This window comes from Balaenoptera ricei, chromosome X (genome assembly GCF_028023285.1).
Source record: "Balaenoptera ricei isolate mBalRic1 chromosome X, mBalRic1.hap2, whole genome shotgun sequence".
Classification (NCBI taxonomy): Eukaryota; Metazoa; Chordata; class Mammalia; order Artiodactyla; family Balaenopteridae; genus Balaenoptera; species Balaenoptera ricei.
Window position 1 is genome coordinate 8,770,007 of NC_082660.1, and position 24,831 is coordinate 8,794,837.

The following is a 24,831-nucleotide window of genomic DNA, read 5'->3' on the forward strand; positions in this document are numbered from 1 at the left end:
ATTCATTATGGCACAAATAAGAACTTTAGGAAACACCACTGAAAATGTCATTGCCAATATGAAAATTAAGAGTAGCATGTTTTATAAAAAAAAAAAAAACCTCTTTTTCTATAATACACATTCCCTTATGAAGTGAAAAAAAAATTTCATAAAATACTGAAGCGAATTGCCACCTGCTGGTCAAAAATTGTTTTGCAGTTGAAAAACTTCAAATTTACTACTGAACTATGGTAGGAACATTTTACACTACACATAAAATTACCAAAGAAAACATTTCCTCAGCCTTTGGCACAATGTAAATACAGAGCTTAATTTTTTTCCAAATATGATTTACTTTACAAAGCACTGCATATAATTTGGTTAATACTGATTATGGGGCAAAAGGAAAAACCATGTTCTGTAATTTGAATACTCTCTTTTGATCCTTAAACACTTTATAGTTGGATTCCAGTTGGCAGTTTTGAAAAATACATAAAAATCATACATTATAAATATATATTATATATGGTCTATATAAAATTGAATTTGACCTAAAATGGGAAGGACAACTTCTTAATTATTCTTTCTTTGTCAGGCACGGCCTTTCTCTCTGAATTCTTTCTAAACAGATTCTAAAAATATATTCCATAATGTACCAAATTTAATATTTTCCTTAAAACATATTCAATATGAAAAAGCTTTCAGTGACTATATTTTTTTGTATCTCACTACTATAGAAAAATATGGCTTCTCATATTCTGTTTTATTTTGTTTGTTAGTGTTTTCCTTAGGCATCGAAGGAAGGGCTGTCCCCAGTTAAAAAGCTATGGCCAAAGCACAGAAACCCGCTTGTGCGTATTCTAGAACACTCTATAGAATCTCATTACTTAGAATAAGTGATTAAAAAATGTGTTCCTTCTGTTTTCTGTGAATATAACATATAGGATTATCATACATAATCTGTTACAGAATATACAAGAGTCAAAACTGAAGACACATAAATACAATTAAGCTATACCGAAGCGAGAGTTTTATCTTATACAGAGCCAATGTGAATAGCTTTTAGATTGGATACTAGCATCCATTTCTGTTTTGTTTTTTCTGAAGGCTGGCTATGCAATAGAATCTTATCATAAATGGCCAGGGTCCTAGTGCTCTATATCTTTAAGTGAACTGACTTTTCTCGTGTTATTTTTTTTTTTTTAAGTGTAAAAGAAGAAAAACAAGTAAGTGCCCAATTGTCCAACACCCACTTTTTCCCCTACTGAGTGGAAGAAGGCTGTTTGGGACGTGAGGGCGGAGCGTGGAGGACTCATCTCATACCAGCGTTTCCGGGAGGGCATCGGGGTTGTCGGTGGATAAGAGCTCCCAGATCTGCCACCGCTCCCTCTGCCAGTCGAGCCAGTTGGGTTCCCCCAAGGTCTTACTGTTCTGATCGCTGGCGGGACCGGGGTAGGCGCTGCTCGCTTTCTGCTGGGCGGCCTGATGCTCTCGCTCGGCTCTCTGGCTTCCCTCTTCCAAAGCTGTTCCGGAGCCTCCTTCTGGCCTCTGGGGCCTCCACAGCGGCGGCTCCGCGGGCTGGTGGGCCGATGCTAGGGCCTGCTTCCCTGGACCAGGATACGGAGGAGGAGGCCTCTTGTCACCGTGCCTGGCACCCTCTGCAGGTCTCTGGTGCAGAGGCTTGGCTCTCCTCTGCGGCCAGGCCACCTCCGGCTCGCACTCGGCGAGGTCTTCGGCGCTGCTCAGCGTCCAGCACGGCTCCGGCCTTGGCCTTGGCGCGCGCCTCCCGCCCCCGCCGCCCTGCATGGGGGGCGTGCCGCAGACGCGGGCCACGGGGGCGTGCGCCCTGCACTCGGCGGTGGCGCTCGCGGTCTGAGTCCTGCCAGTGACCTGCGCACTGCCGTCCAGTTCCATGGGGCTCCCCTGCCACCGGGGCCAGTTTGGGGACAGGTTCCCTTGAGAAAGAGAACACGGCCCCGGTCGGAGGGAGCTGCTTTCAAAAATGTCTCCGTAGGAACCTGGGAGCCGGAGAGAAGGACGAGAAATGGAATTGGTTTGTAGAACCCCTGTCGGGATGCCCTGTTATTTCTTTCCTACTGCCAATTTCAAAAACCAAAAAAAGTGCGGGCACGCTTAGTTGTTGTTGCCTAAAGTAAAAGACTTCCTAGTAAGGGACGTGAGCAGTGCTTTCTGATTACTGGCACAATTCGTGAAGCAGCTCCAAAGACAGATGCCTGGACTCCGACAGGTTAGCTGTCAAATGCAACCAGATAGTCCTTGGCCCTAATTTATGTTTTAGGAAAGCCCCCTTCTGCGTGGTTAGGAAAACTTTTCTGGACCTAGAAGGTGAAAGGAACATTCCCTTCCTGTTCAGTGCAACTTGCAATCCAGAGGAGACACAAATAATGTTTCCATGTTTCTACTGTGTCAATTAAAGCTGTAGGAATAATGAAATGAATCAAAAATGCCTCATTTGGTGCCAGAAGATAATGAAGACAGCAGCCGCTGTGTATATTCCACCACCACCACTGTGGGAGAGACTGGCTCGTTGTTCACCAAATCGTCCCCTTTCCTTCCTGGATGACGTTTCCCAGCCTCCCTTGCAGTTAGGAGGGCCACATAAATGAGGTCTGGCTAACACATGTGCAGAGGTGTGATGTGAGCCATTTCTAGGCCTGGTCTAGTAAACAAACAAACAAACAAACAAACAAACCCCAAATGCACGCCTAGTCTTTCCTGCTTGCTCCCTTCCTTTAACTTGTAGCCCAGGATGGAGGAACCATGGAAGACTCCAAAGCCTCTGACGATGGGGGAGCCACTGGCTAGATGGAACTTGAGCCCCTGAGTGACTCTGCACAATCCACAGTGAACTGGGCGCTGAGGGAGAAATCAACCTGTGAGAGGTTAAGCCACTGACGTTTCGGGGGTGTTTCTTACAGCAGTTAGCCTTCCCTAACTGATACAACTTTCCTCAGGAAATTGAAAGGAGAGCAAAACACTGCGTTTCACAAGCAAATGAGGAGTTCCTGGGGCCTATGTCCCCAGGCTGCCTTTTTCCTATGGATTTGCCCTGTCCTCTCATTTCTTTTTAGTAGGCTGGGAAAGGGAGCAGATCATTTTGGGGAGAGAGGGGCATATAAGCATTTACATAGGGACAGATCAGAGTTGAAACAGCTAAGGAAAACAGAGCAGAATATCGTGGAATAGTTTATCCTTGGGGGAAAAGGCAGTAAAGCACTTCATGGGATACAATGAGATGTAGTTAGATAATGGATCAGTACTCAAGTACTCAAACTGGATTAGAGGCCATTAAATTAAAAATGTACCATGCTTTAAAAATGTAATATGGGAGGTATTACAAAACAATGAGAAAGGGAAAATATACACACACGCACGCACACATATACATACATACACACACATTTGGGAGAAACAATAAAACAAAACAATTTACACACTTCATGCAATATATTAACATATATTCCAGATGGATTAAAGAATTAAGGGTTAAAATAATGGAATACTATGAAAGGGAAAAGTGCATAGATGACTGACTCTCCAATGCTTAAGTAAAAGTAAAGATTAATTTTGCAAAATAATTCACAACAAGAGAGAGTGATAGACTTACCTATGTAAAACATTAAAAAAATTTCAGATATCCAAAAAGGGGAAAAAAATGCAAGGGATAATGATATCAGTGGCAAACAAAGTGGACAAAGGGTTAACGTCTTTATGATAGGAAGAGTTTGTAAGAATCAATTTTAAAAACACTAGCATACACAAATAGCCAATGACATAACTGATAATCAGTGGGGGAAATTCAGCTGATTAATAGAAAAATGAAAAAATACTGGTGAGAAAGAAAGGCAAATGAAAATAATAAATACAATTTTGTTCTTTAAAGAAGCCAAAATGCAAACCCAGTGATTTGCAATACCAATGAGGTTAAAGTGACACGGACAGTACAGTGAAATGGCACTGCCATCTACAGCTTATGGAGCATAAGCCAACGCATCTTCTATGGAATGTGAAGTGACTGTACCTCTGAATTCTTGAAAAGGTTCATCATTTTTTACCCACTTTCCTATTCTGTTTTTTTGTTTGTTTTGTTTTTGTTTTTGCTGCACCACGCGGCTTGCAGGATCTTAGTTCCCCAACCAGGGATTGAACCCAGGCCCTCAGCAGTGGAAGCTTGGAGTCCTAACCACTGGACCACCAGGGAAGTCCCCCACTTTACTATTCTGGATTTGTAACTGGCTTTCTGAAATTTTGTGAATTTGTTAATAACTTAAAATACCAAAAAAAAAAAAGGTACATAAAAGAGGTCCCTGACATCATAACTTATTACAACATCAATAATAAATGGAAACAACTCATTGTCCCAGCATTGGGCTATAAACTACAAATATGCATCTGGAATACTACATGGCTCTTAACAATAATAATGGAAAATAACTGGAGAATGGACGGTAAACAAATCATATAAAGGTACACAGAGGGAATGATTGTAACTATCTTTAAAAACTCTTGCAAATGAAATGAAATGAAATAAAGTCAAAGACTGATGTACTTTGGTGGAAAGGATAAGTATAGCTTTACCCCTTTTTCTCTTTTTCCAGCATTTTCCAAATAATATTTGACAAGCATGTAATACGATGATAGTAAGGTGAAAATGAAAGGAAATTAACTTAAAAAGTAAATGAGATAACAGTTTAAAAAAATTATGCTTCACCTGTCATTCCTGGGTCTTTGGATCCACTTTTTAATGTTGAATGCCAAGTTCCCCAGATATTGAAAGCCTCCTCTGCCATATCTAGGAAGAAGTGTATAAAAAAGGTATGTAACTCACAAACTGAAGAGCAAAAAATCAATAAATATGTTTATAACATCTCTTTTGCTCAAAGTACTATATTCGAGATTGTGATGGATAAAAGACAGAATACGATGCAGACCTGCCTTTAAGATGCTTATTCCATCTGAGATTTACAAAAAGGCTCTTTCTCTATGATGGCTGTGGTAGACAGAATAAGGACTCCCACAAAGATGTCCGTGTCATGATCCCCAGAACCTGTAAAGATGTTATATTCAAAAGGGACTCTGCAGGTGTGCTTAAGTTATGGATTTTAAGATGAGGAGATGATCCTGGATTATCCGTGCGAGCCCGATGTAATCACAAGGGTCTTTATAAGAGGGAGGCAAGAGAGAAGATGCTACGTTGCTGGCTTTAAAGATGGAGGAAGGGGCCAGGAACCAAAGAATGCAGGCAGCCTCTGGAAGCTGGAAAAGGCAAGGAAACAGATTGTTCCCTAGAGTCTCCGGAAGGAACACAGCCCTGTGGACCCATTTTAGATTTCTGATGTCCAGAACTGTATGATAATAAATTTGTGTGTTGTTTTAAACCACTAAGTTTGTGGTCTTTTGTTACGGCAGCAATAGGAAACGAGTAGAATTGTGATGGGTGGCAACAGCTCTGACCGCATTAACATAGAGACAGAGGAATAGTTATAGTTTCTTTATCTGGTGGCAACAGAGTCAGTCCTGCATGTATTTATTCATACATCCCCTTAGTCTGTCTGTAAATATTTACAGCCTAAGGCACTATCTTAGGTGTTTTCCCCATCTCATTTAATCCTCACTACAATGATGCCACGTGATAATAATGACTATTTCTAGAAGCAAACATCTACTGGATGCTTCCCTGTGTTCTGCAGTTCATATGCATTCTCTCATTTAATCCTGAAGAGATGACCCTGAATCCATTTTACAGATGAGGCAAGTACTTTCGCATTTTAAAAATAAATTTTATGCCTGATGGGAACATGGGTTACTGTTTTCATTGTAAATTAAAAAAAATTTTTTGACACGAATATTTGTAAAATTAAAAAAAAACTGCTGTGATTAAAAACACCAAAAAAAAAAAAAAAAGCCCTTTCAGAGTGGCTCTTCAGATTAAACTATAAATTTGAGATAAAATAGTAAGAATTTGTACTGTGTCCTCCAATTATTACTTTAAAAGTGTCCTGTTGAGTCCTGACCCTGAGGAATTACTCTGTGGAGGGAGAGAACAGAACCAAACATTCGGTGGTCAAATGAATTTGAGAAAAGCTGCAACCCATACCCTCCCTCCCATTGTGGAAACTCATGGTGCCCACTAGCACTTTAAAGAGTTTGAGAACTTGTACAGCAGAGAGACCATTAGCTTGGTTAACCCAATATTTCCCAAATGTATTTGACCATGGAAACCTTATTCTGCCTAAAGACGTCATCTCCCATGGAGACCTCTTTGGAACATGCCAGCTTGTTATATAATAAGTTCAGCTTGTTCTCTTTATAAAAGTTAACAGCAATGGTTCGGTGACATCTTAGCCTAACAAATATGCACCCAAACCCACAGGCCAGGACACATACAGTTCCTCGGATGCTGGAGCAGAAAAGTCAGCTGGGAATGTCAGGGGCTGTCAGAGCTTGAGACTGCTTCCCAGCTAGCTGGGTCTGCAGGGACTCAGACTCAGAGTCGGTGTTTGGCAGGTCCTCAGTAAATGCTCATTGAATTAGAGAAACGTGAAATGGTGAAGGGATGGAGAGAAGGTCCAAAGCGCCCACATCAGGCCACATGCAATCAAAGTCACTGGTGGAGTTACCTTTCCCAAGCCTTGGTCCAGGAGAACTCTCCCTCGACTTCGAAGATGGCAAGTGGCCCACCCGCACATACTGCTCTGGCCCTTTGTAAAGCTTCTCTGAGCCCCCCGGGGCCACGTCCTCTTGCATAGCCAGCAGGGAGCGCTCGGACAGCACTGGGGAGTTGTTGTCATAAGGGGAGAGGTCTCCGCTGGAGGCCTTGTTGGAATCTGTGGACGAATGCCTTCCTCCCACGGAAAAGGAAACTTCCGACCTCAGCATGTCAGGGCTTCTGGCACAAGGAGACAATTACAGGTGCGTGAGTGTGTTAACAATGAGTGACCAGATTCAAACAATCCGACGGTTTCACACAGGACAGGAGGAGAATGCATGGACACGGGCTGAAACAAAAAGAGCTTCTGAGCAAGGTTCCAAGACTCCTGTGTCAATGAGGTGAAAGCGTTTCTATGAAATGGCCAGCAGATGGCAGTAAAACCCAACAGATGTTACAGGAAACAGCAAGGCGAAGTGGGGCGGGAGAGGGTGAAACACATGGACCCCTGTCTTCTCCAAGGTGCATCACTGAAATGCCTGTTGGATAAATCCCTGTTTCCACTTAAAAATTAAAGTCTGCTGCTCACTATCTGTTAAGTAGGGGAAAACTGTAGATAAGTCTTTTACTTTCCTCAATATCCTGAATTAAAAATAATTCAGATAAAACTATGATTGAAACTTTACACGTAGTTCATTATGGCTTTACGGACACCTTTTCTCCCCGCACCCAAATACTTATTGTAAGTGAATCCATCCTTCCTGAGGACGAGGACATCGACGACGATGATGATAATGACGATGATGCTAGTGGGAATAACTGTTTCATGGTTAAAACGGTGGCTAAAAGGATAAATATATGACCATCACTAGAGTCCATTGTATTTAAATACACCTAAAAAGATTCTACAAGGCACTAGTGCTTTTACAAATTGATATAAAACGTACTAATTAGCATATCCATTAAGGTTTATATGTGCATGAGTTGTCACAGCAACAGAAATAACGGTGAAAACAGTGAGCGGAACAGGACGATGAGAACATCAGGAACATGACAGGAGTGTTGGAAGTCTTACCTGGGAACATCTGTATTTTCTACCTTCCTCAAAACAGTGGCCCTGACATCTTAAAGGGAAATGATCACAGATTGATTAAAAGTTCCCAAACCTGCTTCTGTTCCCCCCGCGCTCCCCCACTTCACTTCTCTTTACTTGTCTTTGCTTTCTTTTGGTTTAATTTTTCAAAACAAATCCTTAGTGATCTTAAAGAAGGTCAACCCATGCCTGAGGAAGCCTTTCCTAACCAAAGGGTTCTGTGCGTGCGACACGGAGGAAGGACGCTTTCAGGGGGTCTAGCTTCACGGAGGTCTCCAGCAGGGGTTAGTCCCAGGGGAAAGCATCTCAGCAGCTGTGACACGCTTTCCCGGTCACCGAGGCAGCCAGAGGCCCAAGCACTTTTTGCTGAGGGAATTTCTTACCCACATGGAATAAATAGTCCTTTCCTTGCCTCCTCTTTAAACCAATGACTGATAACCTTATAGGAAAGAGCCAGAGGACAACCACGAGGATGGTTTTCCGGAAACTTTAGGCCTCCAATGAATGAAGGAAAAATAAAAGGAACTTACTACTTCTGCTGGAAAGTGGGAGGAAAAAACGATTTAACCTCCGCTATTTAATTAAAGGGGGAACCCTCCCTAATTCTAGTGGGGGGAACACAAAACAAAACAAATGGACACTTGTCTGTCGTCATGGGGTTCGACTCTCGTTGAGGATGCTTTACTATGAAAATGAGAAAATACGAACGTGTTGAATTGGTAGCACCACAGAGCTCAGCTCAGAATCAGGGTCCTACATTCTGACCAGGGCTAGAAATCAAATTGCTGGGCTAATTTCAGTTGTTTTCCCTGTTTAGTTGACATTTTTCCATTCATTAATGAAAATGTCTTATGTCTACTCGGCAAGAATAAGTCATAGTGTTATATCGATAAGAGTGGGCACATAAAGCCTTATTTTATGGGCTGTTTTAAAGAGAGTCAAGTCCATTCACTTGCCAAAACAAAATAACTATCAGGGCTTCGACTGCTTTTTGGCCACTTTACAATAGGAGGAAAGTTTTGGAAAGTTCGTATTGTAGCTCATGGAGACCACAATAGTTCGGTCGCATAGCTTGCCCTTCTGTCTTACAAAACATATAGAAGAGCATATATTGAGCAAAGTATGATAAGCTGCAGATTCAGCCAACAGTTATGTGCATAAAGAAAAACACCTCATGAAAGAAATTTCTTGAACATCTCAGTACTAGGGACATTTGGGTTTCTCCCAGGCAAGCAGGTTATTTTTACCTACTTGGAGGTAAAAATTATTTTTCCACATAGAACCACGGGTCACGAAATAAAGATTGTATCTCTCTTTGCAATGACCGCTAAAAGGCTCTGAGGAACCAGGGCTCCACTCGAGTTGGCGTATTGGAGCTTGTATGATATTGGAGCTTGTGTGAAGCCTTTGTGTGTTTCACACCCCAACTTCATCTTACCTTATCACTCTTTCCACTGCTTTCCTTTCCCTGGTCTTTCAAATTACTTACTATGATATTGTTCCGCTTTACATATTTTTGCGAGCTGCTTCAATACATTGTTTTTGGACTGGTGTACAGACAGGGAAATCAAGTCCATGTCGCTGGGGGTATTAAAAAGGCAGCATGCTTCATGAGAGCATTCAGTTTGGTTAAAACAAAACAGAGAACAATAACAGCAATAACGAAAGTAACTGAAGCTGTCACATTGTTTTTTCCTCCATGATCATGGCTGTGATTGGATCTGGTCCAGCAGAGGTGAGAGAGGAGGAGGTGGAGCGCCACTGTCCCCTTCCTCTGTCCTTTGGGCTGACTCTGCAAAACCTCACTCAGCGGTTCTGATGCGGCCGCATCGCTACCACCTGGGAAATGCATTACTTGTTGGAAATGCAAATTCTCAAGCTCCATTCTGGACCTCCTGCCAAGACTGGCCACCATATGCAGGGCCCAGGGCAAAATGAACATGCGGGGCCCTAAGACTAAAAAATGATTAGAATTTCAAGATGGTCACAGCAGATCACTAAGCCAAATGGGTGCTGCTTCGGAGTACAGGGTTCAGCCCATGAAGCTGCCTTGGCCGATTGAAAGGGAACCTCTGGGGGCAGGGCTTTAAGAGCCCTCCAGGTAATTTTGATGCTTGGGGAAGTTTGAGAACCCCAGATACCAAGCCTTCCCTCAACCCAGAGATGTGACCGTGGGCTATGGATCTACTAAGAGTCAAATCAGGAGGGAAACCACAGATAGTGGCCAAAACCTCAGCCCTGGCTGGCAGCGGGGGTAAATGTGGTGGTCCTGACCTTGAGGTGGCTGGCGCCACAGCTGAGTAGAGGAGAGTGTGCCCATCCCAGCCAGCTCCGGTCTGCAGGATCCGGATAACTGAATGTTGTTTGGTTATGGATCAGAACGTGTTAAGGGGAGGGGGGGCAGGAGGGGCCAACCTGCCTTTCTCTGCTCTTCTGTGTCATTCTCCTAAGTCAAGCCACCAAAGTCACCACAGCTGTGGCCCCAGTCGGGGGAGAAATGAGGAGGTGGCTAGAGCTAATCCCTGGAGGTAGAGGTGAATGAAGCCGACACAGACCGCGAACCTCCTCAGCGTGGCTGGGGTCACAGCCAGGGACACGGGCAGGTGGGGACACCCCATGAGAGGTGATACCTCTTTTCCCAGCCAGCGTACTTGCCCGTGGAAGTGGATACTGATTGAGTGCCCATGGCAGACAGCTTGTGGTATATACACTCATGTGAGGTAACCCCTTGGCCTGAGAGAAGCACAAAAGTTGCTATTTATATAGAGTCCATTATGTGGCAGAAATTGTACTAAGCTACTGTTAACAACTCTCCTTGTTTCTGATCACAAGTCTAGAGACGAGCCAAAGAAATGAGGAGGTATCAAAATTACATGTCTTTCTAGCAGTACCGGCATTAGGGGTCGAGACTCCTAAAACTTATTTCATAAATACTATTCAAAATGATTAAAAATCAATAGTAAAATGCTTGTTTTATGCTTAGAGTTGGTGGCCCTTTTATATGTTTAAAGTATTTCCTATTTACCATTTTATTTTCTCGGCAGAGGTCAATAAGATGGTGGCCAAATGTGCCTAAGATCCCATGCCCAAGAATTGTCTTTCCACACGACAGCCCACCAATTAATAAACAAAATAAACAAAATAAAACTCCTCAGAACTCTCACTGTAACATTATCAGTTCAGAGTTTTAAAAAATTTCAGTGTCATTCCATCGCTTTATCATTAAATCAACTGGAAACAAATCCAGGACCCTCCCTCTGGAAAATGAGACAAGCAGCCACCAGCGTCTTCTCTAAGATTTGCCTCTAAAATGATTCTACTCTAGGAAGACAATTTGAAGTTCAACACTCCAAGTAAAGGCAATAAAATATTCATGCATTTATCTAAAATATTTATTCTAACCAGTGATTCACTAGATGAGAAATCGTTTAGAAGCACAAAATGTCCCCTCTTTCTATGTCTTGGAATTTCGTGGATTTGAGTGGACACACTGCCAGTTGACATGGGTTTGCTTCCATGAATGGAGAGCTTTCCCATGAGACCTGAAAGCCCCGGGACCACCCACAGCAGGCATGGCCAGTCTCAGCCAACCAAACAAGCATGAGATGGACGCGGAGAGCGAATCACTTTCTCACCCTTAGCTGGTCCCTCCAGGTCAGGGTGTAAACACGCTGGCAGGGTACTGTGGGCAGGCCTGTACTGCAGCCGGAAGCACAGAACTTGTTCTGTGGATAAACGGAAAACTCCGGTTCAATCACCGGAAGTGGCCAGCCCAGACCCTCACTGAGCAACCCCAGTGAGAAACACCTTTGGGGGTTTCGAACTTGCATTGGCTCCATGCTTGGCTTAGCCATGAACTGATAAACCTCAGTCTGTTGGAACTCAAAGCACATAGCCATCTCGGACACTATTAACGGTACCAGGAAAGGAGTCCACTGCCACAGCAGCTCTGGACTTACGGAAGATTTCCACGTTCATCATGCTCAGTTCCGCAAAGCATCCCTTATGCAGAATCCTAGGGACAAATGCACCCTGCTCCGAAGAGAAGCTGACACGGATCCAAACGCCCACCAGGAGATAAAGCCAGCACCCTGGACGTTAGAATTCGCCCAGGTCTTTTAACATTTTTTGATATTTTGCTCATCAGAGATTTTTGGTGTTAACTTTGATTTTTAAAAAATACTACACTTCAATATTGTTCATTTTGATGACCGTTTTAACACACCCTTAAAATCTGCACCTCACTTCCCTCACCCTAGTTCCTGCCCTGCCATGATACCGTACTTCTGTTGCAAATGCCTGCGTTTAACATACTTTGTCCTCTTTGACTCCATTCTCATCCCCTATTACCTTACATCCCTAAATCAAGGGGGAGGGTCTATTTTAAGTATCTTTGAAGAAAAGAGCACACAATTCTAATAAATATACCAGACAAGCAATTAAAAAACTGGAAGTCTTTCATTGTTAGTAATATAAATCTCTTCTAATCTCCTCTCGGCATTCCATTTTAGTTGAAGCCAAAAATGTAAGTAGACAAGCACAAGAAAAAATAATGAATCCTCCTCTCACTCCCCCAATTCTGTTGTCGCACATGAAGAAGGGAAAAGACTCAAATCAAAACATTAAATTCCCAAATATCACTAAGTGTTTCATCTTTCAAAACAGAAATGTTGATGAATACGTTCTTGTTCTTGGTTTGACACTCTTTTGAAAACTTACTTGTCCACCCCAGATAAAATCTTGTGCAGTTTCCACGTGGGGCCCAGCAATCTAAAACCTTATTTAGGTATGTGAACTGATGGCAAAGAACAGAAGCTTCAGGAAAAAAATCAAAGGGTCGGAAGAGAATAATGAGGCAGCTCGTGCATATCACTGCACTTATGATACTCATTTTGGAAGCTACTGTTGCTTCCCACTCTGTGGTCTTCCTGCAAATCCTTTCCATTCTTACCTTTTATAGCCCTTGTAGCTGAGTTTTCACTAAATAAGGTCTTCGAAACAAGAATTCTGTCCCTTCCCATCGCGCCACAGATTTCCCTTCAGAAATCTACCTGGCCTGGTGCGAGCAGGTCATGTTCCCAACTTCAGTGCCTTTCACCCTCACCCCTCTGTCTGTCCCAGAACTACGCCATCATCCTGATGCCAATTAGATCAGGTGAGCTTTGCCTTTCAAGACAGTGCCACAACTTAACGTGGATGGGTTCTCTCGTGCCATATTGCCTTGATAGGTTGCTATCTCATGGACAGCAAGGTAGAATCCAGTGACACCCAAGTTTTTGCTAAGTAGTTGTAAATGAACAGAATGGTGAAATTCCAAGTAATGTGATAATAATCACTAACAAGTACTAAGCATTTATTTAAAAACCAGATTCTGTTCTAATAGCAGAACAACTCCATGAAGTTAGTGTGACTTTTTATCTCTAGTTTACAGATGAGGAAACTGAGACAGAGAGAGATGAATTTATTTACCCAAGACCGCACAGCCAATAGCAGTGGAACTGGAATTTGGACTCAGGCAATCTGGCTCTGAATCCAAAGCTCATAACCAGCACGTTATATCATAGACGGGTGTGCTATTGATGGATAATTGACATGTCAGTGTGGCCAGCACTGTCTGGCATTTGGGGTACTATAATTTGTCACCACTGTATTCTGTCATTACCATGATCTATCATCACTGTAATTCTTTGCCGCTGCTTCTTGATTTAGGCACCGCTGCTAAGCTTGCTATTTAAGGGCTTCTGCCCTCTGTGCTGGCCAGCCTCTTTATTGTGTCCCCAGCCAGCTGACATATTTACTTTTATGACCAGGCCCTGATTCAAGCTCCCCAAACATCCAGGCCTATTGACAACCTCTCCAGCCTACAAAGTTCCCTGCAAATCCTTGCTCTTCTCAGAAGATATCGAAACTCCACGTGGATCTATGGTCTGGAGCGCTGGTTCCCTTCTTTGTCAACACAAAGACCCCTTTGGAATGTAACAAATCACCTACCTCAAGTCCCCGGATGACAGTAAATATGTAGTATCTAATGGGGCAGCTCTCAGCGGGCAGTTCTTAGCCTGGCTGCTTGTGAGAAACACAGGGGAGCTTTTAAAAATCCCAGTGTCCAGACTGCACCCCGGAATAAATGAATCCAAATCTCTAGGGGGGGTGCCCAGGCGGAGCGGTTCTTCAAGCTCCCCAAGGGATTCGAACGGGAGGCAAGGCTGAGAACCAGGGGCTCAGCACATATTATCTTCACCCTTGTAGGCCTCCTTCAACAAGTCTGCAAGTTCTTAAAGATGTAAGCATTTATACGGAGAATGGATAAACAACAAAGTCCTACTGTAGAGCACAGGGAACTGTATTCAGTATCCTGTGATAAACCACAATGGGAAAGAATATCAAAACTGAATGTACATATATATATGTATAAATGAGTCATTGCTGTGCAGCAGAAATTAAGAAAACATTGTAAATCAACTATACTTCAATAAAATAAACATTGAAAAAAGAAAAGAATATGCCTTGAGATTTTAAGCGTTTGCTGCTCAAAGCTTGGATCATGGCCCGGCGGCATCACAGCACCATCTGGGGGCTTGTTAGAAATGCAGTTTCTCAGACTCCCTCCCCTAGACCTACTGATTCAGAAAAAAACATTTTAACAAGATCTCCTGGTAATCTGGATGCATAGTGAAGTTTGAGAAGCACACCTTTAAAGCACGAAGAGACTACCTACAGCGCGAGGGTTAGGACTTTTCAAGCCTCAAAAGGCCATTAAAAATAAATATTTATTTACTAATGTATGTATTTTCCCTTCACGGTAGCATCATCAACCTTCTGGGCTGCTACCTGACCTGTACCTAGAGGAAAAAACCAAACACTCCCTTCTCCTTCTTACTGCGAAAGTCTTCTCCAAAGGTTTTCTGTTCGATAGTGCTAGTCTCTGACATCTTCAGTGCTCCCGTGAGCTCATCTTCCTTTTCTTGAAGCCCTGACACTCACCTAAGATCCTGGTGTAGGGTCAGCTTGCCTAGGCCTTACAATTCTTATTCCTATAGGTACAGGGAACACAAGAGGCTGCACCACTGTACAGTTTGGGGTGGGCTTAATATGTACGCTTCCTCCTTCTCCTGAGAGTAGAGAAAGAAAGGCTCACTTCTTGGCATTTATATGCAAAGAGCGTATTGAAAACCACATAAAAATAACTTCTAGCATCTATTCTTCAAAGTATACTATTCATATATTTTAAAATGTCATACAAAAGCAGAAATTCGATAAGTCAAAAATCAGTGGGTTTTTTAGGTGTGTGTTTTCTACCTTTCCCAAGGCAGCTTAATGGGGGATTCACAGAGAGAAAGGCTGCCATGTCTGTTTCCTTGCACAGGGGAGGGAAATAAGTGAGTTCCTTTAAATTCTGGTGACACAAGACCTCCTAGGAAGAAAAGCCCTTTGTTTGTTTAAATTAGAATCTCCACCTTGATGATAGTTAGGAATCTAGGAAAATTTTAAGTGAGCCCAATTCTCTGATATGAAAAGCAAGACCATGAAATACCAGCCCATGTATACAATTTGAATACACTTTTATTCCCTCGTGGCTCTTAGAGTTTGAATCCTGGCAGAATGTCTTACTTAAAGCAGAATTTATCTTGATAATGATTGGCACAGAAATGGATTTTTTAAAGTGCTCTTGAAAGGACGATCCACTTAAAAATTCTTCCCTGTTCTACAGGACATGGAGCGAAACAATGTGCAATTCCTTTCCACCAAATTTCTCTAAAGAATGTAATTTTTAAATACCTGAAATAGTTTTAAATGAAAATTAGTACATCAGGTTCGATATCAATACAAAAGAACAATTTAACACGTGTTCACGTTTCTGAGATACCATTGAATAAGACATACCATTACAGTATTTTATGTATGACTAAGAGGGAAAAAATGCTATGAATTAATTTAAGACATGTCGTTGATTATAAGATTAACCTCAATTTCAGAGATGATAAAACATGGGGGAAAATGTGTCTTAGAATTGTTGAAATTCAGTAGATTAACAAGCACAGCATAAGATGATACTTTCACGAAGGAAACAACGTTTCCTGTCACGAATTTAAGGTTTGGTGTCATGGTGGCAACATCACTCCTGGTTCATGACGCAATATTATCCCCTTAACTAGCTTTGTTAAAGTTCACCCCCATACACTCTGACTCTATAACAAATGGTTAAGATAAATCATAAAATCTGACTAATGGGAAAATTCAGTGCTTCTCCTTTTGGGGGAAAAATGGTGGTTAACCGTAGCCTACAGCAAGGCTTGTATTTTCCTCATTGCAAACATGGGTGCTTGTGTAGACCGGCGTGCATTTTTCTCAAAAGGATGCTAGCGTTTGCTAATGCATCTGTCCCGTTGGTAAGTTACACACGAGAGATGCGTCCAGGCGCAGCCTTAGGGGCCCCTAAGCGCAGTTTTTAGGATTCTAAATCCCATAAAGCAGTTTCTAATTTGATAAGTGGATTGGGAAGACAAGCATTTTCTGTTTAGGGGGATTGATCAGATTTGCCAGGAAGTCACCAAAATTCCACTCAAGTCACCCTGCGTGGAGTTATGTAAACTTTTCTAATTCTTTGGAAATGAAAATAGAAATCCCCAAGGCGGCTGTAGAAGACGGAAAAACTGGCATACTCACGAAGATTGGGAGGCCTTTCTTCTGAGTAAATAGTCCACCACATCGGGGTCGGTCTCTAACAGGCTGATCAGCACTTCATTCTGGAGATCCGGGGGAACCTGCAGGGGCCAAATGTTGAGGCATAAATAAAACCACTCCAGAAAGAGGCGAACTACGGTCATTGGCAACTTGACGATAGCATATAAAAGGGTGCCTTAAAAGTTGTAAGAAAACAGAGTGATCTGTTGGTTAAAACCAAACCTACACCAACCCATACAGCCAGTTTCATTCTTAGGACAAACTGGATGATTACCAAATAGTCATATTCAATAGTCAATTCAATTCAAGTGGGGTGAATTGTCACCCCACTTGCGACTGGAGATACAGCCTAACCATTTGGGTACCTCTGTTGCTCAGACCCGATTTTCTTGGCTTTGAATAAGCAAAATATTGCGGTTAAGAGGAATGGTGTTTATAATTTATTGTCCAAATAGGGACACTTTCTAGAGTTCATATTTAGAACTATGCCAAGACAACAGGCATAAGTTAGGACTGTTTTGGGCAGTTCTGGAACATAGGATCAGTTTATTGAGGACAGGCCCTGGAGCCGGAGACTGCTTGTATTTGAGTCCCAGTTCCACTCGCTGGGTGTGGGACTTTCGGCAAGGTATATGACTTTTCCAGGTCTCAGTGCCCTCATCTGTAAACTAGAGATAATAAGAGTACTCACCACAAAGGGCTGATGTGGTGAGTAAAGGACTTACTACATGTCGAGAACTTAGAAAAGCACCTGGCAACTAGAAAACACTCAAAAAAAAATGTTGACTAGTACATTTGCACATGCCACTTTGTCATTCAGTGCTGGCCTTCACTCCTTTCTTGCCTCCTGGTCTATCAACAATTAAAAGTTTCTTGCTTCATAATTTGATGAGGCATTCACTAGAGTGTTACAGATGAGCTTCATGTGTTTCTCTAAGCCTAATCCTCAGTGCATTAGAAGATGACCTTACAATCCTAAATCACTCATGTAGAAGTTTTTTCTAGGAGAAAAGATTGAACTCGGCTCCCAGTGGTTTTCTACTCTGTAGATGCTGGTAGCTCAACCAAAGGAAATTCAAACTGTTGAGGGAAAATACATTTTCAGTCTGATTCTCTCACATGTGGGCTCGGAGACAAGACTCTTAAATACTGTGGGGACATGTCTTCTGAGAACAAGTGTTGGTGGAAGAATTGCCTTCTGCCTCTTGCAGAACTCAATTCTTCTTGAGCTCTAAGAAGCTGCAAACAATTTTATTAACAAAAACAGGGATGAAAAAGCAACAAAATGCTTTCCTCCTTTCATAAATCTATTCTTCCTACTTCATTCTGAATCGTCATTAATGACATTGCCAAACCCTAGTCACACAAGCTCAAAATCTGGGTTGGATTCAAGCTTCTCTGTGTCCTTTCCCCTCCCTGTTCAGAGCTGGGAGATCTACTTGATTTCATCTCCATGATGCCTGTTACTTCTTCCCTCTCTTTCCCATTCCAACTGCAATGATCCAAGTTTGAGTTTTCATTACCGCTTTGGTGTGGTCATCTGTTGGCCATTACCAGTCTTCATTTCCCTCTTCTTATAACAGTCATACCCCAAGTTCCCTCTGGAGAACTAACTGGTCCCCAACTTCCAGCTGGAGGGTGAGGTGTAACCTAGCCTAAGTCAATGATCATTCCACTCCCAGACTACCATGGTTGCCTGAGCCATGAGCATGTGACTTCATTAGAAGCAATGAAAAGCTGTGAGAATTTCCCAGAGACTTCAGAGGGACAGGATACAGGGCCTGAGGATTGTGCTGACAATTGAAGAAACAATTCCAAGAAATGGAGAGAAAGTAAAGGGCTCTCTTGACATCACTTGAGTCCTAGGTAAAGCTATGCCTGAAGCTACATTTGCTCTAGATTGTTCAGCTGTGTGAGCCCCCAAATTCCTTAAGCTAGTTTGAGCTTTTAGTTGAAAAGAAAGATATATCCTTGATGAGGCTTTGATACAACAGCTTGCTAACTTGTGTACTATTTCCTTCAAATTGTACATCAAATTTCTCCTCTGTGTGGTTGTCAGAATGCTCTGATCAAGACACTTGATCAAAACCCCTTTTGATCAAAGCCCTCCACTTGCTTGCTTGCCTCAATCTGTATTTCCCATCTTCTCCCCTAGCAGTCATCCTCACACACCCGCGACCTCAGTACCACTGCGCTTCTCACTCTGACCTTTCCCCACCTCATTCCTTTAATTCGTTACATAAATATTTGGTGAGTGCTTACTGAGCGCCAGGCACTGGATGCTGGGATTCAGCGGCAAACCAAGCAGACAAGAATCCATGTCTCCTTGAAGCTGACAGTGAATATGGGAAGACTGGCATGAAACAAATAAACAGAAAACATAGCATGGATCACATGGAGAAAGATAAAGCAAAGAAGGGCAATGAAGAATCCTGGGCTGGGGGTGCAATTTATATAGGATTGTCAGAGAAACTGACACTTTAGCAGATGAAGGAATTGGAGAAAATCATTCCAAGCAGAAGGAAGAAAGAATTAGCAAGATGTTGAATCAGGAGCAGTTCGGAGGCCAGTGAGGTTGGAACAGAGTGAGAGGAAGAAGGCAAGCGGTAGGAAGTAGGTCAGGTAACCAAGGCCAGATGTTGTGGAGTCTTCTCCATGATAATGACCTCTGCTCTCAATCTAAGTGGGTGGGGAGCCACTGGAAGTTTTGAGCGGAGGACTAACATGACTTGTCATCACTCTGGCTGCCGAGTTGCTAGGAGATTGTAGGGAAGCAAGGGGTGAAGCCAGGAGTGCAGATGGGGGCTGTCGATGCATCCAGAAGAGAGATGATGGAGGGCCGAACCAGCCTGGTGAGTGGATGAGAAATATCTGGATCCTGGAGACAGTGAAGGTAGAGACGGTAGCATTAGCTAATTGACTGGATGGAGAGAGAGAGAAGGAAGAGGGAGAGGGAGTGGGAGAGGAAGAAGAAGAGAGGATGACTTCAACGTTTGGGGCCTAGGCACCGGGAAGGATGGGGTTGCTGTTAACTGATGTAGAGAAGCTGCAGGACAAGGAGGAGGCTGGGGGTCAAGATTAGGGCTGTGGCTTTGGTATAAGACTGAGAGGCCTGTGAGACATCCAAATGAAGGAAAGATCTAGTAGGTGATCGGGAATAAGGATCTGGGGTTAAGGGGGAGTCCTGGGCTGAACATAGAGATTTGGGGGACACATATAGATGGTATTTAAAGCTCTGTGACCAAATGCAATGCCTGGGAATGAGAATGGAAGGAGAAGAGAAGGGGTAGGACTTTTAGGTCCAGGCTGAGAGATTGTTCTCTTACTATATTGAATACATTAAATAAATAAAAAGACTGATAATTTTGACAAACAACATGACCCAACAGATATACTTGACTACATCAGTTTTTCCAAAAGTAATATTCAAAGGGTGCAAACGAGAAGAGAGAGAGAACTCATTAAAAAAAATGAACAGCAAAGCAAAAAATAATATAGGCCAAAAATGTATATATTGAATTTTTTTAAAAGAATCTTCCATGAGCAAATTAGGAAGACTATTTCTATTTTTGTCCAGTTGGTTTAAAATTTCCTATGCTTAGACATGTAATAAAAAATTTTGCTCCAAGCACCAATCCATTCCCACTAAGAATAAACAACTGGAGTTCATGGCCTTCAGAGTGGTGCACACATCACAATATTAGTTCTCTGAGAGTATATGGTGTGTCTAATGATAAATTATCAACTCAGATACATTATTAGAATAGGTTACAGGAAGGATCATTATCTGAAAATAACTTGCCATAAAGTTTTGCAGAAATAGCATAATTTCTGCAATTCAGAGTTTTTACTCATTCAGCTAGGCTTTATTCCCAACCAATTATAATTACTGAGGCTTATTTTCTGTAGCATATGTGACCTTTACTTGGTAACAAATGCAAATAGAAAGGGTCAGTGCTATAAACCTATCTACGGTTTCTTTTCAAAAGACTCAGGATACCACTTTGGCTTGGAGACACTATTTACAAATAAGTGAAAAAATATAGCTTAAAAATGTGCATCCATGTATTGCAGGAAGAGTAGGTAATACTTCCCTATGCATTATGCAAGACTGACTACAGTGTACATAATCCATTATTTTAATTAGCTTATTTAGAGCCCATTTTGATTTAAGGCAGCTTCCAAAATTCATATGATAAAACCACATTTGTGGGCTTCCCTGGTGGCGTAGTGGTTGAGAATCTGCCTGCCAATGCAGGGGACACGGGTTCGAGCCCTGGTCTGGGAAGATCCCACATGGCGCGGAGCAACTGGGCCCGTGAGCCACAACTACTGAGCCTGTGCGTCTGGAGCCTGTGCTCCGCAATGAGAGGCCGCGACGGTGAGGGGCCCGCGCACCGCAATGAAGAGTGGTCCCCGCTCGCGGCAACTGGAGAAAGCCCTCGCACAGAAACGAAGACCCAACACAGCCAAAAATAAATAAATAAATAAATAAATAAATAAAAACCACATTTGTTTTTGTTTTTTAATAAAGGAATGGTTCAGAAAATTGAACCCAGTGGGAAAATGAAGGTAGGGAATTTGAAACGATGCCTGGTACTGACTTTTAATATTCATACTACAGCATCCAGTGCTGTTTTCCCAATAATCCCTGTCATCTTTGTCCACATTTGCACATTTCATTTCCTATTATTTAATAAAAATTTCAAACTACTGGATCAGTTCAATTGGATGAGCATTCATTTTCTATTAATTTAGATACTTAATAGAGAAACTAAAGTCAGGGGAATGAGCTGAATAGAAACAGCAGCTTACAGTAAGTAAGAAGAAATATCCACGCAGACCATTCACATATGCATTCCTTTTCAGTAATTAGGATGCTGTCGAAAGAATATCTGACAAAGAATCGATAGTTCCCGAGGTCCCGTTTTGGCTCTGCTGCTTATAATTAATATAAACTTGGACACATCGACCATCTTCTTTAGGATTCTATTCCTGAATCTGAAAATCCAGGCATATCCTATCTGTTCTCTTTGCCTTTATGGAGATGTTATGGGGATCAAAAGGGCTAACAAATTTGAAAGTACCTGACCAGTTGCAAAGAACTTTATAATAAAAGATTTTATTGGAAATAGACAAAATAATAAGTTAAACACTTAAAAGAAAATAATAAAAGCAGATAACTTGGAGATGGTCAATGTTTGTTCTGAGATTTCTTTCTTGACTAACGGCTATCAATTTCCACCTCTTATCCTGTGTGCTTGCAAAGAAACATCATTCTTCTCTTTTGCCTAACACTTCTGGTGGGTAACTAAGCTATGGGATTTCCTCTCGATATGTCTCCGTTCTTGACCACCCCTTGATTTCTAGAGTTACAGTGTATGACCTCTTGGCCCCTCAATTGCAATGGTCTTGAAGCCAGACTCTATGTAGCTTCTCCCTTTTGGCTTTTTCTCCTGTGCCAGACCTCAAGTCTTTGGGCTGGTCACATCATCAGAAGGCAGGGATTATCTGACTTGACCACCTAGAACTGATAGAGGGTCCTAAGGTTGCAGTTCTCTGTCAGCTGACCTCCTTTCACAGCTAGGCCAAGATCATATGAGCCAATCCTGGCCAAGGTACCCTAAGGGGGGGGGGTCTTATAGAAGCTTCTGGAGAAGGTTTTCCTCCATATTGACAAGAGGTGCAGGAGAGAAAACATCTTTCTTTGTGACTGGATGTGATAATGGCTGCAAGAGGTGCTGGAAATGACTGTGGTCTCTTGCAGCTGAAGATGGCGGACCAGAGAGAGCATAAGTGCAAGTGAGCCGCTAAAATTGTGCCCCCAGACTTCTTATTATGTGAGATAATAAGTCCTGATGTTTGCCAACACCTATAGTTGATTGTTCTCCACCTTGCAGTTGAAACTCCTACCTGCATATCCATGACCTTTCACCCACTCACTCACTCAATCAATTTTATACTCTTCCAGAACACAGGGTAGGGTGGTGCTTTCTATGCAATGGATGCTGAATAAATGTTGTTGGAATGGCTACAAATAATAATAAAAAATAACCCAGAATTATTGGTCTTCATGGTGTACACTGGTTATGTTGCCTTTGTCTAGATGCTTCTCTCTACTTATAACTAGTACCAATGTCAGGTTCTAGCAAAATTTCCTTGCTACTCATTTCTAGAGTTGGAAGATAAATTTCCTTTCCCAACTGAGGTGCACCAGAATTTTTCTAACAAGTTCTTAAACTACTGTTTCCATTAACAGAAAAACTCTAAAAATGAAACGTATGACTCAATAATCAAGATTTTTTTTCTTCTGGAATTTTGTATATAGTGAAATGAAAACTAAGGAGTAGGATCGTGAAAAACATATTACTTTTTTTAATCAACCAATTCTGGACATTTAAATGAAGGAAGCAAACCCATCCCAAAGGGCTTCTTCCCTTACAATTTATTGTTTCAAATCAAAATCTCTACTGCGTTTCATGGCACAGGGAGATCAGCTCGGTGCTTTGTTTCCACCTAGAGGGGTGGGATAGGGAGGGTGGGAGGGAGACACAAGAGGGAGGAGAAATGGGAATATATGTATATGTATAGCTGATTCACTTTGTTATACAGCAGAAACTAACACACCATTGTAAAGCAATTGTACTCCAATAAAGATGTTAAAAAAAATCTCCTGTGTTTTAGTCAACTATTTAGTAACTTTAGATAACTTCTAAGGGTACCATTTATGGTTGTTTTTATCTGGAGACTCAACTCCTTAGATTTTCATATATTCCTTCAAAGGATAATGCTATTTCAAAAATCAAAAGAACTTTGGACTGTCCTGCTTCAGAGAAAAAATGTAAACACTGCACATATGAAGGAATAAAACTGTCACAATTAAAATCCACCCTATCAAATTAAAGACAAAACCTTGAATGATTGCCTAGGGTATAACTGCTATGATGTATTTTATTCCATAAACCAGAGAGAGTGAAAAATGGTTTGAGTTTTCTCCATTTACTAAGTCACCATAACAAACCATTAAGGGCATCTGAAAGAGCACTTCCCAGGACCCAGTCCTACTGTACTATACTTGTGTAGGTGTTTCACACCAGTCCACCACTTGGCACTGAACCAAGAAGGACGCTTTGCATTTAAAACTCTAACAGTCCCCAGCAGAAGTAAATGTCATTGGAAGTCATGATGATATTTTTTTTAAGCTAACAAACACACCGAGAGAAATCACTATGGCTATTTATGGGAGCAAAAGCTCAAACATGGGCAGGCCCAGCCTAGAACTTTTGTGTAGCTCTGGTGTGGAGGATGGCTTAATATTATATAAGGAGGTCTCAGTGCACTTAAAGGGCCAGAATGCGTTAAGTTCAAGAAATTTTTCTCACGTGCCTGACACATGCCAGGCAGCGTTTTTGGCAATTGGGGCGCATTATTGAACAAATCTAGTCGAAGAGCCCCGGACTCATGGAGCTGTGATGCGGGATGACTCGAGGAAGGTGGAGAGCAAGGAGCAGTCTTTGCTCCACGGCAACAGGTTAAAGGAGATGGAAACGGCTCAGGTGTAATACGCTTCTGCCCCTCTCCACCTGCGTGTGTCACCAACAGTACATGCATTCTGTCACTACAGACAGGGCAAGGTGAGCAGGCTCTCACAGCCATCTGCTGGCCTGGACACCAAGTGGGTGGGTGTTATGATCAGTCCAGAGGGATTAATGCTGTTGAAGGTCCCCTTTCCGCCCCATTTTCAAACAGGTTAAAATATTCTCCCCCGCCCAGCCCCAGCCAAATGAATCCATATCTGAGACGTCACATTAAAGCACCTCATCTTTTGTGAGGGGAGGCGTCACACTGCAGAGATAATCCACTTAGTTGCTGCATCACTTGGGCGAACGATCTTGGCTTGCTCCTGGTGAAACGGTGGTGCAATTGAGAATAAGCTGATGATGTACATAATGACTAGCCCGACCCCTGGCACACAAACAGTGGTTATTTTAAAAACAGTGGTTATATAAAAAGGGAAATGGAAATCATATATAATTATCTGGATGGGGGTGGTCTCTTGTTTGATGACCTGGATTACTGCTTGACTCCTTTTGACTTGGCATGTGAGAGAAGTTTGAAGAAAATGTAATTTGTGCCGGGAAAGAAGAGAACACAGAGCAAAGCTTGGCTTCTGAGCTTGGAATCCTGGTCACAGCCTCTGACCCTTGCTCCCAGCAGTTCTCATTCGAAATTTCCCACGTGCGCTATGCTGATCCCCAGCTCAGGCTGACCAATCAGCAGGGTGGGAACGCGCCGGCGTTCCCACATCTCCACAGCGCTCGGCACTTTCCATCAGCCCACAAGGGCGGTGCCTTCTCCTCTTTCCCTCTCTCCAAAAAAGAAGCCCTAGTAGTATCAGCCCTGA

At 42.4% G+C, this 24,831-nt stretch overlaps 1 protein-coding gene across 10 annotated transcripts in view; it reads right to left on the minus strand.

The window, feature by feature from the left end:
- The window catches only part of ARHGAP6 (Rho GTPase activating protein 6), a 485,604-nt gene continuing 460,773 nt past the window's right edge, over positions 1-24,831 (minus strand). For 9 of the 10 annotated variants that reach the window (XM_059910657.1, XM_059910659.1, XM_059910661.1 and 6 more), the window contains 4 exons: positions 16,410-16,507; positions 6,621-6,889; positions 4,712-4,792; positions 1-1,997 (listed from right to left, as the gene is read on the minus strand). In XM_059910657.1, the coding sequence (XP_059766640.1) occupies positions 1,297-1,997; positions 4,712-4,792; positions 6,621-6,889; positions 16,410-16,507 (1,149 nt within the window). In that variant the 3' untranslated portion in view covers positions 1-1,296. The remainder of the gene's footprint in view (positions 1,998-4,711; positions 4,793-6,620; positions 6,890-16,409; positions 16,508-24,831) is intronic. The other variant, XM_059910658.1, reaches the window with a different exon arrangement.